Source organism: Lissotriton helveticus, chromosome 7, assembly GCF_964261635.1.
Source record: "Lissotriton helveticus chromosome 7, aLisHel1.1, whole genome shotgun sequence".
Taxonomy (NCBI): domain Eukaryota; kingdom Metazoa; phylum Chordata; class Amphibia; order Caudata; family Salamandridae; genus Lissotriton; species Lissotriton helveticus.
The window spans coordinates 32,479,374-32,495,597 of NC_136068.1; the positions used below are offsets into that span (position 1 = coordinate 32,479,374).

The 16,224-nt window shown below is 48.6% G+C and overlaps 1 protein-coding gene across 5 annotated transcripts in view; it reads left to right on the forward strand.

Moving 5' to 3' along the window:
* Positions 1 to 16,224, forward strand: part of LIPE (lipase E, hormone sensitive type) — a 288,252-nt gene that overhangs the window by 212,475 nt on the left and 59,553 nt on the right. For all 5 annotated transcript variants that reach the window (XM_078651309.1, XM_078651311.1, XM_078651310.1 and 2 more), the window contains one exon: positions 9,026 to 9,320. In XM_078651309.1, coding sequence (XP_078507435.1) covers positions 9,026 to 9,320 — 295 coding nt within the window. The remainder of the gene's footprint in view (positions 1 to 9,025; positions 9,321 to 16,224) is intronic.

Sequence of the window (16,224 nt, forward strand, 5' to 3'; positions counted from 1 at the left end):
TTCCCCTCTTGTGTACTGCACATGCTACCCCTCTTGTGTACAGCACTGTTCATGCTGCCCCTCTTGTGTACGGCTCATGCTTCCCCTCTTGTGTACGGCTCATGCTTCCCCTCTTGTGTACTGTTCATGCTGCCCCTCTTGTGTACTGCACATGGCACTCCACACCACTGGAATCAAGCTAGCCGGAAGGACATGGCTTTTGTAGTTCGGACTGGACTGTTCCCATGGGGCACAGGGTCAGCGCTGATTTGCATATCGCCATTGTCTAACCCAGGGTGGTGTGGAGTGGAAAAACGATGGATTTGGGCCCAGATCTTTAGACTGGGGTGAATGTGTGACATTGATCCACATTCTGTCCATCATTGTTGTGTTTGCAGTTACCCCTCTTGTGTACAGCACTGTTCATGCTGCCCCTCTTGTGTACTGCACATGCTACCCCTCTTGTGTACTGCTCATGCTACCCCTCTTGTGTACTGCTCATGCTACCCCTCTTGTGTACTGCACATGCTTCCCCTCTTGTGTACTGCACATGCTACCCCTCTTGTGTACAGCACTGTTCATGCTGCCCCTCTTGTGTACGGCTCATGCTACCCCTCTTGTGTACGGCTCATGCTTCCCCTCTTGTGTACTGCACATGCTTCCCCTCTTGTGTACTGCACATGCTACCCCTCTTGTGTACAGCACTGTTCATGCTGCCCCTCTTGTGTACGGCTCATGCTTCCCCTCTTGTGTACTGCACATGCTACCCCTCTTGTGTACAGCACTGTTTATTTATTCAAAGTTTTATATAGCGCGAACAAGATCCTTACAGATATCAGAGCGCTTCACAAAGACAGGGTAGTGGCAGTAGGAGTGAACAGAGATAATGGGAGCAGTATAGTAGTCGCTAACATGGTGGGGTAATAGTAACATACATAAAACATATCAAAATACAGTCAGGTAAACAAGTAAAATAAGACGGCACAAGTCATTGATCCCACTACAGGGGTGTTCAGGTGTTCCTTGGGTGTGTGGATGGCTTATACCAAAGTTATAGTGTAGCGAGAACACTGAGTGGGGGCATCTGGAGAGTGAATCAACGTGTATCATATATTGGTAGTGACAACATCAAGTTAGAGGTATAGTGCCAGAGGACAAGGTGAACAGTGATACAAAGCAATGCAGAGTCTCTGATCCAGCACCAATCATGTTCAGGAGATCTTGGCCAGAAGGATGGTTTTCACCTCTTTCTTGAAGAGTGCAGTGGAGGAGATCCGCCTAGTTTCAGGCGGGAGCGCGTTCCAAATCCTGGGTGCCCTTCCAGAGAAGGAGCGCTTGTATGTTTTCTCTTTCCGGAATCTACGAGGTTTCAGGAGTAGGTTTTTTGTGCTTCTATTGGACCTCGAACCTCCTGAGATAGACAACTTTTGAGCGAGGTAGTTGGGTGCATTGTGGTGCACGGCCGCGTGTGTCATAACTGCAATTTTTAGCTGTATTCTGGCTTCAAAAGGCAGCCATTTTAGAGACTTTAAGTCTGGGGATATATGCGAATGTTTTCTTGAGCCAGTAACGAGTCTTGCTGCAGCGTTCAGGGAGGCTCTTAAGGGTGCAGTTGTGGATAGCGGGAGTCCGCTGAGGGCCACAATTCCGTAGTCTATTCGAGGGATGACTAGAGCTTGTACAGCAGTTTGGAAGTCTTCGGCAGGGAGGAAAGGTTTAATTTTTCTCAGTGTGTTGATTTGGAAATTAACTGCTTTTGTGGCTTTGCTGACGTGCTGCTGCATGTTGAGCTTGGCGTCGAGTGTGATGCCTAGGGATTTCGCCGAGTCCACGATGGCAGGTTGGACATTGAGTGCTGTTAGGTTATTGAGCCATGTTTGGGTGGTGGAAGTTTTCGCCGGGGGTGAGATGAGTAGGAACTCGGTTTTCAGAGCATTTAGTTTGAGGTGATTATCTGCCAGCCAAGATTGAGTGTTAATAAGCGTGGAATTCAGATGTTTGATATCTTCCGGAGATTGTAGCTTTAGGTAGAGTTGTGTGTCATCGGCGTACATATGGAATTGGACATTGGAAGCTTGAAATAAGGTGGCGAGCGGTTCCATGACGAGGTTGAACAGTGTGGGGGAGAGGGAGGATCCTTGTGGAACACCCAGATCTGCAGGCACAGGTGTGGATAGCACATTGTCGATCTTGAACTTCTGTGACCGATTGTGAAGGAAGGACGAAAACCATTTGAGAACAGTTCCCGATAGACCCATTCTAGTGCTTAGCAGCTCCAGCAAGTTCTCATGTTTGACCGTGTCAAAAGCTGACGAGAGGTCCAGAAGGATGAGGAGGCAGGACTCATTGCGATCTAGAATTTGGAGGGCGTCATCAATTATGTGTGTCATAGCTGTTTCCGTGCTATGTTTCGCTCGGAAGCCTGATTGATGAGGGTTGAGGAGGTCAAATTGGTCAATGTGTTTAGTTAGTTGTAGTTGGACACATTTTTCCAGCAGTTTGGCCAGGGTGGGGATATTGGTGATGGGCCGGTAATTGTTTAGGTCAGACAGATCAGCTGTAGGTTTCTTGAGTATAGGTGTGACTTGCCCCACCTTGAGGGAGTCCGGGATGAGGCCTTGTTGCAGGGAGCTGTTGATGATTTTGGTCCAGAGAGGGAGGAGCAAGGGGATGAAGTCTTTTACAGCATTAGCAGGTAGGGGGTCTGTGAGGTGATTAGAGGGCTTCAAGGTGCAGAGCAGTTTGCGTATTGCTTCTTCCGAGTAGGTATCGAAGTACAGCCAAGATGCTTTGTTTTTAGGTTGAGTGTAAGACATTCTGGTGTTGTTGGGGAATCGTCTTAAATCCATGATGAGGTCATTTCTTACGTTGTCAGTCTTTAGCTTAAAGAAAGCAGAGAAGGCTTCACAGTGTGGGGTGTCGCTTGTTGTGCTGTTTGATTGTAGGGGTTGAGTCTTTGTTTGGGTCTTGATTAGTTCGAATAGCTTTCTTGGCCTGTTTTTTGCTTGGTCCAACTGGCGGCTAAAGAAGTCCGCCTTTGTGCGCTTTATTTTCCTAAAGTAGGCGTTTCTCTTGTTCTTAAGCCTTTTGAGGTGCAGTGCAGAAGGGTCCGATCTCCAGGTGCGCTCTGCCATTCGCATAGTACGCCTGTCGTCATTGAGTCTATCATCATACCATGGGTTAGAAGTTTTGGTGGAGACTCTCTTCAGTTGCAGTGGGGCGACTTCATTGACTACTGTGTTCATAGAGACAAGGTAGTGGTCCATCAGTGATTGAACATCCGAGGCACCTGAAGGGGGAAGTAGGAGATTGCCGATGTGGGGGGGCAGGGTAGAGGGGTTAAGGTTCTTCATGTTCCTTTTCCATGTTTTGGATTTGATTGGTTGAGCTGGGATAGGTTTAACTTTTTCATTGATAAAGAAGGTGATAATGTGGTGATCAGACCAGTCGCAGGGTTGAATCGCCTCCAGTTGTGTTGAGTTCTCTTTGGCAATGATGAGATCGAGTATCGAGCCTTTGTTGTGTGTTGGCCTATCGCATATTTGAGTGAGATCAAGCGCATTAAGGAAAGTTTTGAGACTATTTACTACTGTGTCTTTCTGATCGTTCCAGTGAAGATTGAAGTCACCCAGGTAGACTTGGGTTGTCTGCCGACCGGCATTGGAAGTGATCATGTCCATGAGTTGTTGAGTGAAAATGAGATTGTCACCAGGCGGGTGGTAGATGAGATGTAGAGCACAGGCTTGTTTGCCCTCGCTGGTGATGTCGAGGCAGAGGAGTTCACTGGAGGAGAGGGAGGGGGGGGTGGTTTTAGTAACGGAGAGGTTGCTCCTAAAAATGCATGCAATTCCCCCGCCCGTCTTGCCAGGAGACCTGTCCAGCCTAATGATGTGATAATTGGGGGGGACTAGTATGTCCATAATCGGGGTAGAGGCTTCAGTAAGCCACGTTTCCGTTAGAATAGCTAGGTCCAGATCCCTAGCTGAGACGAGATCAGCGATGTCAGAGGAGTGTCTCTGGGCCGATCTGCAATTGAGTAGGATGCATTTGAGTTTGGGAGAGAGAAGGGTGGTCGGGCTTTCTAGTGTGAGGGGAACTTTTCTGAGGTTGTTAGGGATGGAACCTCTATTGGTGAGTGTTGGGAGCCTCAGAGGGTTTGTAAGAATTGTAGGTATGGGGATGTGTGCGTTGGATATGTGTTTACCGGACCTGGGCCATAAGAGCGTAGTAGAGAGCATAATTCACGGTCCGACAATGGGTTGAGGGCACGACGGGGTGGTGGGCGTAAGTGCAAACGGGGGTAGTCGGCCATCGGGGGTGTCGTTGGAGGCGAGGGTATGTAGGGAGGGTGCGTCGTTTGTAGGGTAGAGGGATGGATGGAGGTAGACTGGGCTGTGAGGAGAGAAGCTCTTTGATTGCGTGGACATCTTTTTTGATTTGTAGAATATCCTCTTTGACTTGCTGGAGGGTGGATAAAGTCTGGTCAGGAGGTGTATTGGGGATGGAGTTTGTGGTGAGAGCCATTGGTGACTCGTTGAGTAGTGCGTTGGAAAGCAGGCAGGGTATCGAGGGGGTGGATATGCTGGCGTTGTTGGAGTGTTCTGCAGTGCTAAAGAGTGGGATGGCATTCAAAGTGGGGGCCTTTTTGTGGGCAAGGGGTCTGGGTGAAGTAGGTGAAGTGGGCGGTAGGTGAGAGGCATACGTAGTGACGTCAGTGGGAGACGGTGTCGGTGGGTAGAAGAGTGAGTGAAGGCTGAAGACAGTGGGGGAGACAGGGGGTAGTGAGGGCTGAGAATAGGAGGTGGGAGAGAGGGGGATGCTAAGGTAAGGGAGGCGGTGTGTTCTGTATCTTTTGTTGGGAGGGTGAAAGTGTCTTGGGTGAGGGTGGGGAGGGAGCTGGGGAGGGAGAGGTGTCCGCCGTGGGGGGGATGGGAGTGGGGGGTGGATAAACTCCAAATGGTGGTGTGTTCAGATGGTGGCTTGTGAGTGAGAGTTATTGTGTCAAGTGTGAGAGACTCGTGGGTGGGAGTGGGGAGTGAGCTGGGGAGGGAGAGGGGTCTGCCGTGGGGGGAGGGGAGGAGGGGGTGGATAAGCTCCGGGCGATGGTGTGTTCAGATGGTGGCGTGTTGTGAGTAGGTGTTGTTATGTCAGGGGGGAGAGGGGTGGAGGGGGTGTGAGTGGGGGTACGAGGGGGCCTGTTAGACGGGCGGCTAGTATATGAGGTGGGGACATTTGTGACTATTCTTGGGGAGTGTGGGGCGTTAACCGCAGGTGGGTCATATACTGGAGTGCTAGGGGTATAGATGTTGTAGGTGGGGGCTGCGACGTCAGGGGTGGTAGTGTTCATGCTTCCCCTCTTGTGTACGGCTCATGCTTCCCCTCTTGTGTACGGCTCATGCTTCCCCTCTTGTGTACTGTTCATGCTGCCCCTCTTGTGTCCTGCACATGCTTCCCCTCTTGTGTACTGCACATGCTACCCCTCTTGTGTACAGCACTGTTCATGCTGCCCCTCTTGTGTACTGCACATGCTACCCCTCTTGTGTACTGCTCATGCTACCCCTCTTGTGTACTGCACATGCAACCCCTCTTGTGTACTGTTCATGCTGCCCCTCTTGTGTACTGCACATGCTTCCCCTCTTGTGTACTGCACATGCTACCCCTCTTGTGTACAGCACTGTTCATGCTGCCCCTCTTGTGTACTGCACATACTACCACTCTTGTGTACTGCTCATGCTACCCCTCTTGTGTACAGCACTGTTCATGCTGCACACGAGGCTCCACATGCCCAGCATACTTTGTCCCTCAAGTGCTTGCACGAGCTCAAGGCCACATTGTGTAACTCACCCTTGTCTTCACCTTGAGTTAAAACCTTCTGTAGAAGCCTTCTTTGGTGAATTCTGCACATGCTTCCCCTCTTGTGTACAGCACTGTTCATGCTGCCCCTCTTGTGTACTGCACATGCTTCCCCTCTTGTGTACTGCTTATGCTACCCCTCTTGTGTACTGCACATGCTACCCCTCTTGTGTACTGCACATGCTACCCCTCTTGTGTACAGCACTGTTCATGCTGCCCCTCTTGTGTACTGCACATGCTTCCCCTCTTGTGTACTGCTTATGCTACCCCTCTTGTGTACTGCACATGCTTCCCCTCGTGTGTACTGCACTTGCTTCCCCTCTTGTGTACTGCACATGCTACCCCTCTTGTGTACGGCTCATGCTTCCCCTCTTGTGTACAGCACTGTTCATGCTTCCCCTCTTGTGTACTGCTCATGCTACCCCTCTTGTGTACAGCACTGTTCATGCTGCCCCTCTTGTGTACTGCACATGCTACCCCTCTTGTGTACTGCACATGCTACCCCTTTTGTGTACGGCTCATGCTTCCCCTCTTGTGTACAGCACTGTTCATGCTGCCCCTCTTGTGTACTGCACATGCTACCCCTCTTGTGTACAGCACTGTTAATGCTGCCCCTCTTGTGTACTGCACATGCTACCCCTCTTGTGTACTGCACATGCTACCCCTCTTGTGTACGGCTCATGCTTCCCCTCTTGTGTACAGCACTGTTCATGCTTCCCCTCTTGTGTACTGCTCATGCTACCCCTCTTGTGTACAGCACTGTTCATGCTGCCCCTCTTGTGTACTGCACATGCTACCCCTCTTGTGTACTGCACTTGCTACCTCTCTTGTGTACGGCTCATGCTTCCCCTCTTGTGTACTGCACATGCTACCCCTCTTGTGTACTGCACATGCTGCCCCTCTTGTGTACTGCACATGCTACCCCTCTTGTGTACGGCTCATGCTTCCCCTCTTGTGTACAGCACTGTTCATGCTTCCCCTCTTGTGTACTGCTCATGCTACCCCTCTTGTGTACAGCACTGTTCATGCTGCCCCTCTTGTGTACTGCACATGCTACCCCTCTTGTGTACTGCACTTGCTACCTCTCTTGTGTACTGTTCATGCTGCCCCTCTTGTGTCCTGCACATGCTTCCCCTCTTGTGTACTGCACATGCTACCCCTCTTGTGTACAGCACTGTTCATGCTGCCCCTCTTGTGTACTGCACATGCTACCCCTCTTGTGTACTGCTCATGCTACCCCTCTTGTGTACTGCACATGCTACCCCTCTTGTGTACTGTTCATGCTGCCCCTCTTGTGTACTGCACATGCTTCCCCTCTTGTGTACTGCACATGCTACCCCTCTTGTGTACAGCACTATTCATGCTGCCCCTCTTGTGTACTGCACATACTACCACTCTTGTGTACTGCTCATGCTACCCCTCTTGTGTACAGCACTGTTCATGCTGCACACGAGGCTCCACATGCCCAGCATACTTTGTCCCTCAAGTGCTTGCACGAGCTCAAGGCCACATTGTGTAACTCACCCTTGTCTTCACCTTGAGTTAAAACCTTCTGTAGAAGCCTTCTTTGGTGAATTCTGCACATGCTTCCCCTCTTGTGTACAGCACTGTTCATGCTGCCCCTCTTGTGTACTGCACATGCTTCCCCTCTTGTGTACTGCTTATGCTACCCCTCTTGTGTACTGCACATGCTACCCCTCTTGTGTACTGCACATGCTACCCCTCTTGTGTACAGCACTGTTCATGCTGCCCCTCTTGTGTACTGCACATGCTTCCCCTCTTGTGTACTGCTTATGCTACCCCTCTTGTGTACTGCACATGCTTCCCCTCTTGTGTACTGCACTTGCTTCCCCTCTTGTGTACTGCACATGCTACCCCTCTTGTGTACGGCTCATGCTTCCCCTCTTGTGTACAGCACTGTTCATGCTTCCCCTCTTGTGTACTGCTCATGCTACCCCTCTTGTGTACAGCACTGTTCATGCTGCCCCTCTTGTGTACTGCACATGCTACCCCTCTTGTGTACTGCACATGCTACCCCTTTTGTGTACGGCTCATGCTTCCCCTCTTGTGTACAGCACTGTTCATGCTGCCCCTCTTGTGTACTGCACATGCTACCCCTCTTGTGTACAGCACTGTTAATGCTGCCCCTCTTGTGTACTGCACATGCTACCCCTCTTGTGTACTGCACATGCTACCCCTCTTGTGTACGGCTCATGCTTCCCCTCTTGTGTACAGCACTGTTCATGCTTCCCCTCTTGTGTACTGCTCATGCTACCCCTCTTGTGTACAGCACTGTTCATGCTGCCCCTCTTGTGTACTGCACATGCTACCCCTCTTGTGTACTGCACTTGCTACCTCTCTTGTGTACGGCTCATGCTTCCCCTCTTGTGTACTGCACATGCTACCCCTCTTGTGTACTGCACATGCTGCCCCTCTTGTGTACTGCTCATGCTACCCCTCTTGTGTACGGCTCATGCTTCCCCTCTTGTGTACTGCACATGCTACCCCACTTGTGTACTGCACATGCTACCCCTCTTGTGTACTGCACATGCTGCCCCTCTTGTGTACTGCTCATGCTACCCCTCTTGTGTACGGCTCATGCTTCCCCTCTTGTGTACTGCACATGCTGCCCCTCTTGTGTACTGCTCATGCTACCCTCTTGTGTACGGCTCATGCTTCCCCTCTTGTGTACTGCACATGCTGCCCCTCTTGTGTACTGCTCATGCTGCCCCTCTTGTGTACTGCACATGCTGCCCCTCTTGTGTACTGCTCACGCTACCCCTCTTGTGTACGGCTCATGCTTCCCCTCTTGTGTACAGCACTGTTCATGCTGCCCCTCTTGTGTACGGCTCATGCTTCCCCTCTTGTGTACGGCTCATGCTTCCCTCTTGTGTACTGCGCATGCTTCCCCTCTTGTGTACTGCACATGCTTCCCCTCTTGTGTACGGCTCATGCTTCCCTCTTGTGTACAGCACTGCACATGGTTTGTTTCTGTCACACTCCTTTGCTTTCAAAGCTTCAGCTTTTCTTTCCCCTTCGCTTGCACCCTGCCTCTTCTATATCTGTTATTTGCTTCTGTGCATTCTTCCTTTCCCCGCATGCTCCATCATAGGCTCTCCTACCATTGTCAGTTCTACATGGCAGCCATGTTTCCTTGCTTGCAGCACATTTTCTGTTTCTCTTGTCTTCGTAGGACAGCGAAGAGCTCGCCAGCTTTGTGAAATCAGAGGGCCCTCTCAACCTGGACCTGCGGCTGAAGCACAAGCGAGCCCCTCCATCCAAATACCTCATTGTGCATTTTCACGGAGGCGGGTTTGTGGCGCAGACCTCCAAATCACACGAACCCTACTTGAAGAGCTGGGCTCGCGACCTAGGGGCCCCTATCTTGTCCATCGACTACTCACTGGCCCCACAGGCCCCCTTTCCTCGTGCGCTGGAGGAGTGCTTCTTTGCCTACTGCTGGGCCATCAAGAACTGCCACCTGCTGGGTAAGTGTCCTTTGAGCACCGGTACTTTCTGCTGGTGGTCGTCATGCAATCATATGCAGCCTAAAGACAATTCCCGGCGTTGAGGCTAATTATTGTTATCACAAAATGGAGAGCAAAAGACTAAGACCAAGAGACTAAGACCAGCTGCAATAGTCAGACACAAAAGCAACTGGAATAATCAGAGAAAGAGGAGGAAGAAAATGGGTCCTATCAAAGAAAAGAAGGTCCTTTTTATGCCTCTTGGGTATCCAAAGATATTGGATTAGCTGCCTCACTCACTTATCGTGACATGCTTCATCATCGGCGCCTATCCACACCCTGGTACGGTGGTATCACCAGGGCGTATTCAACCAAAGGTAGAATGGAAGTACTTAGATTAAATCAGATTGGATAAGCAGGGATCCAGAAGAAGGGTAAACAGTTAGAAATACCTACAGATATATCCAAAGGATTCCTTTATTCATAGGGTACCTGGGGTATGGATAAAATAATTATTGGGGTTTTCTATTGAATGTAATTGTTTAATTAAACCTCCTGTATTGATGCCAACATGTTTCAACCCACGCTAAGAGCCAGTTGTGTCTGGGGCCTTCGTCAGGGCTATTGAACTAAGCATGCGTACCATTCACATACGTGAGGCCTAAGGCTCTCACCTGTCTTGATATTCTGTCCTTGAGGGTTACCCTTATTTTGATTCTGTCAAGGGTCATGCGATTCTGGAGAGCCCGGCGGCCGTCTAGGAGGCGGGGATTCAGGTATACCCACTGTGCTCGATACTTGACGAAAGTGTGACTAAGTCCTTTAGTGACACTTTCAGCAAGGATTCAGCTTAGTTTTCCCACTTAATGACAATGTCCAGGGAGCACTTCAAAAGGTTACCAAAGCTCACAAGCATTTTAACAATGCAAGGGGGAGATATCCAATCCAGAACCAAAACACTTATCCCAATATTTAACATGGTTCCTAAAATAATATGGAATTACAAGCATAATAAGTTGATTAACAAGCATTTGCAATGCAATAGGTCTCACGCTTACGCAAGTTTGAGCTATTGGCATTGTAAATGACAATGCCATTAATTTATGTTTTTTTTTTTTTTAAATAAATAGAGGGCATTGTCATTTACAATGCAAATAGCTTAAACTATCGCAAATGCGAGACCTATTGCATTCCAAATGCTTGTTTGTAAAAGCGCCCTATGCGAGCTTTCCCTTTAATGGCGGCCACCGCCCATTCTTTAGACAACCTGCAGCTAAAGTAAGGTGTGCAGCCATCATTAAAGTGAAGGTGCGGTATGGAGTGCTTTTATAAAAAAAAGCATTTGTTTAAGTTGTCAAACAAATGTTTTTTTTTTTTTTTGCAAACGCGTCCCGTGCCACATTTTGACTTTAATAGCTGCCACGCCCCTTTCTTTAGTCGCAGCTCATGTAAAGAAAGGTGCGTGGTCATCATTAAACTGAAAGCCTGGTATAGGGCGCTTTTACAAAAAATACCATTTGTTGTCAAGTTAATGGCACCCACACCCCTTTCTTTAAGATGCGGCTCGTCAAAAGAAAGGTGTGGCCGCCATTTAAGTAAAAGCGGTTTATGGGGGGGCTTTAAAAAATAATAAAAAGCATTTATTAGCAGCATAGCGCGTGCAGAAGTGCCGCTCATGCAGGGAGAATTTTTGAAAGATAAAGCGCTGCGTCCATGATTGGGCGACGCGTTGTCATGAAAGCAGGGTGCGTTAGGGAGAGCCTGCCATGCCTGCAAACGCAGCTAAATTAAAGACATTAAAGAAAATAGTGCTCACACACAGTAGCTAAAACAGACTGTGTAGCAACACAAGTAAAAAGTCCAGTCCTCATAGAAAGTTACAAATGCAGACAAGGCATTACTAAGGCAGGACTAGCAAGCCTATTAGCGAATCAGAAGCAACCATTTAGAAAGGATAGTACCAGGAGCCAATTGAAAAGATGGGCGGAGAGTGTGCAGAGCTTCAAGTCTACACCTAAATACCGCATGCTCGCAGAGCAGCACATGGGCTGCCCAGGCTCAACCTAAAAAGAGAGTGCTTGGTTTAAAGAAATCTTGTCTAAGACCTCGTTCCTGGCATCTTTGTGGAAATGTTGTTATGTTAGACCTTCTTGTATAGCACTCGAATCAGCGTGGGGCATCTCGGTGCTTCCTCAGAATTGACCCAGGAGAAAAGGAACAGAGAGGAGAGGAGCCTTTAATACAGAAAAGCCTTTAGATGTTTCCTAAAGACATGATAGGATGGAATTTCACGTAGGGAAATAGGAAGGCTGTTCCAGTATTTGGGGGCCAAGTAAGAAAAAGCCCTGCCTCCTGACCTATGCAGTCTAATGCGGGGAACCTGTAGTAACAGCTGCGAGCTAGATCTCCGAGGACGGCTCGGGATGTATTTTACCAGCTTATTCAGCAGGTATTTTGGGCCCTGACCCTGAAGGGCGTTAAAGGTCAGGCAACAGACCTTAAAGAATGATCTTTGCTTTATAGGCAACCAGTGCAGTTTTTTCAGCAGAGGCAGCATGTTCCCCTTGTCATACTACTAAACCTTCCCCCCATTCGGTAAGCTGTGTGGAATGGTGGTAAGACAAAGAAGAGGAGAAACTCAGAACAGACTGAAGAGTTTCTTCTGAGTTTTTCCTATGTTTTGTGAGCCACAACAGAACATGCTGTTTCTGAACTGTCGTCTTCCTGCAGCTGCCACAAAATATACAGTGTAACAACCCAGGTAACAATATTAGCCGCAATTTGTCTAATGCCTAACACCGCTCAATAAGCCTGGTCCTCTAGCTTGCGGATCTTAACCCCTTCCATGTGTTTGTCGGCCAACGGCCGTCACAAGCACTACCTCCGTAGTGCTGGGCACGTCTGTTGGCCGACCAGGCCCGCCCACTCCGCTAAACCGCCGCGGTTAAGCAGTTAACTCCACAGTCTAAGAGCACTGCAGAAACGCGACTGACATTTTCAGTAATGGCCAGCAGATCCTAGACCAACAGCTGGGGTGAGCCCTTAGGTCTGCGAGCCTGTCTAAGACTAAAAGGCAAATCTCATTTCTGCCGTGAGAGGCAACGGAGTAATCATACATGTTAAGGTTTAAGAACAAAACAGTTGAACATTTTTGTGATTTGTGTAGTAGTGTAGTGATGGGGAAAAAACACTTTTACCAAACAATAAGAGTGCATTGAGTGAAGGTGGAAAGATTGATAAGAGATGTAGACCGACATTATGCTGCAAATGCAAGTTTCTTTGAAGGCACAAGCCGTTCTGAACTTAGGTGATGAGTAGAGAAGTGTTATTTTGGTTCACATGTAATACATCAAATGCAAGTTCCAGAATGCGCCAAAAGGCAGTCAACTGTGATTTGAATCTATGGACATAAAATATCCAATTAATTCCTTCAAGAACAAGTAAGGAATAGAGATAGTAAGGCACAATTCTCACTCACAATAATGACATAGTTAACTCAGTTCCCCTTAAAAATATTATTAGTGGAAAGTCCTTTACATGGCAGAGTTCAGTCCAACCCTGTGATAAAATACCACCTGGGAACAATTAAAGTAAGGGTTTACGTGCTTCTCTCTCGGTGCTTTGGCTTTTGATCAAAGCAATGTATTTTATCTATTGAGCGTGAACGTACGCAACTATAGCGCCACTCGCTTTTAATGCCATTTTTTAAAGGTTCCTATCAGACTGATGAAAACAGTGAGAGCGACCATGCAACCTCGACGAATACATAAAAAGTAGAAGATAGAAGTATAATCTAGTAAATACCATGACATGATTAATTCAGAAACAATAATATTATATAAATAGCATTTGTGGGAAACATGGCCGCCAGCCGATTTTGCTCAACTAATGCCCTCAGACCAGTCTAAGGGCAAGAGATGGTTGTGACCTCGCTGAGTCAGGCCAGGTATGAGAGCAGTGACAAACATTGTGCTTAAAGTCCTGTGCTTCTTGCTTCAGTTCCAAGTTGATTTCAATTCGAATATCTTTATTAGACCAACATCATTGGTAAAATAAAAGGAAATCTTGTCAGCAAAGCATACAATCCTACAGTAAACAAGCAAGAAATGTGACCAGCCCGGCCCCCAGTAATAAAATCAGCCTGCACTAGCTGCACAAATTGCACACCAGTAAAACGACAGTCTGGCTTTGCTAGAAACCCATAAACTGTCCCCCTTCCCAGTCCAGCTGCCTACCACTTTCTGAGCCAGAGCAGGGATGAAGAGGGAGGGCTGTGGGATCTACCAAACAAGCATTTGCAATGTAATAGGTCTCGCATTTACGCAAGTTTGAGCTATTGGCATTGTAAATGACAATGCCTTTTATTTATGTTTTGGTTTTTAAAACATAAATAAAGGGCATTGCCATTTACAGTGCCAATAGCTCAAACTTGCGTAAATGCGAGGCCTATTGCATTGCAAATGCTTGTCTTATTTTTGGCAGATTTTACATAGCGCCAACTCGACCTGAAGGTATTGATGCGCTTTACCTGAGCACCAGTTACTTTACACAAGGACACATTCATTTTTGGTAGGCACGGGGAGATTGTGTGATTTGCACAGAATCACAGGATGTTGAGCTGACGCCCTCTAAAGTCGGCAGCTCTAGCCGTGAGGCTACATCCTCCCCATTCTTCCCACCCTCCTCTTGAATGCAGGTGCACACTGCACGTGGAGCGCTAGCCTGCCACACAATATTTCACAGGAAATCTAGACACACTGCTCCTTGGACCGGAGCCTGAGCTTCCCCCAGCGGGGCAGCCTTGCACCTCCTGCGCCGTGCATGCATCCGAAATGTCTTGGGGGCTAAACAAGCATGTGAGTGGGTCACCGCCCTACATGCAGAAAGCGTTGAGGCGCCATCCAAACACAGTCAGAACTCTCATGAAAGCAGCTCCTGGTCGCAAGCGTTTGTTTCTGGAGTGGGGGTAAGGAGGGGGGCGTTGATTCAAACATTTTAGGTGATTATAAATGAGTGCAGCTCTGGTTTTGTAGGGTTAGTGAGTCACAAATGTGTGGAAATTAATGCCACACATAAATGTTACTGCCCACTCTGGTGAAGGTGCTAATCGTCCCTTCATTAGGCCTTTGGGCATTAACAGTGGCTAGTTGACCCTTCTCTTTAGTGTGCTTGGGAGGCATCTACACTTGTTAAGTTACCACCTACCCACTCCCCGTGTTAATTTCCCTTCAGTAGGAGCTCATAATTGCATGGTCATTATCAGTAGCTGTCAGTTATTAACAGACCGGCCCCATATCATATCTTCGTCACTCATTGAAGACATCTGTCCTCGAGCAAGCCTGGCCCTTGCCCCTAGTCTGCACTTCCAGTGAACTTAGAAGACAGGCAAACAACAGGGGATCACGACATTCCGAGTCATCTGATGGGCTCAGCCAGCCTAAGCACTTGAAGGAGGGTGAGAATGACCTACAGAGAATCGCAAATCTCTCTTAGTTCTAACAAACGTGACTCTTTATCTAACTACAGGCCTCACAGATTTTCAGTAATTGTGAAACGGTGCCTACAAAGACGTGCACACGTATGTGTATAGGATATATACTTCACTGATACACGCAGCAATCCCTAAAACATATTTTCATCTCACCCCCTAAATGAAATATACCACACTCCCTTTATTTAGTCTGGGTGAGAGTGGGGGTGTAGAGGCTGGAAGCATTGGCCAGTGACCCCGCACCAACGGGTAGCAAAACATGGCCACTTACTGGTGAAACGTGGTCAGCAAAGCAGAGGAACACACACTATTAGATTGCACGTCCAGGCGCTATAGATAGTGGAATCCTTTCCTCTGCAGCGCCTAACTCCGAGTATGGCTGCCCCAAGGTCACACGGTGCGGCAGGGACTGGGCTGCTTACGTGCTCGGGTCTCTTTGAGGTGAGAGGTGGCGGTGCATGTTTCAGTCACATCTACATTACAGCCTGTCAAAGAGTTTAAATCTAACTCACTGGGACAGAACCAGAGAGGAGGAAAAATCTCACAAGCTAAAACTCTGCAACCGACGACAGTGCCCTCCCCCGCGCCCAAACAACCAAACGGTGGTTCAGTTTAATGAGGCACAGTCAGGAGGGTAAAGTGAGCGTCGCCGCTTCTTGCTTCCGAGTCGCCGGGTAGTGAGAGTCCACGGGGCCGCCGAGGTTGAGGTCCACTCCAGGGCAGTGGGTACTCGTGCCTGCCTGGATTCTTCTAGGCGAGCACCAGCAGTCTCTCAGCCAGAAGCACTCACGGTATGAATGCACCACCGAGAACAGGACTGCTGATATTACACTGAGAGAGAGATGGAATGGAAAAGGGAGAGAGCGCAAGAGAAGGAAAAAGAAAGACGCGGAGATGAAGACGGAGGAGAGAGCTGGAGAAAGAGAAATAAATAGAGGTAGAGCAAAAGAAAGCGAGAGAGAAAAGCAAAGGAAGATGGACGAAAGAGAGAAAGCGGGAGAGAGATGACGACAGGAGAAGAAGGCGGGAGAGAGCACGGTAGACAGAGTGAGGTGAATACGGAAAGAAGGAAGACAGAAGAGTCGGGGTGAGAAACAGAATGGCAGGAAGACAGGAGTGAGAGGCGTGTGGGGAGAGACAGAGAGCAAGGGGGGAGATAGAGCGTTTAGATTCAAAACAGAGAGTCCACGAAGATGGAGGAAGAGAGACTGGAATTCAAAGACAGTCCGATGGATGGAGTTTGAGAGAAGGACATTGAAGAGTGAACAAGAGGGTGGACAGAAAGAGTGAGAGCTTCGGAGGGCAGATTTAGAGAGAGGGCCCGAGAGGTGATGGGGTCAGAAATGAAGAGGGGAAGTGAAACTATGGCAAGAGAAAGAAAGATTTGCTTGAGAGGAGAGAGAACGTGGAGACAGGGATTGGGGGATGGGACTG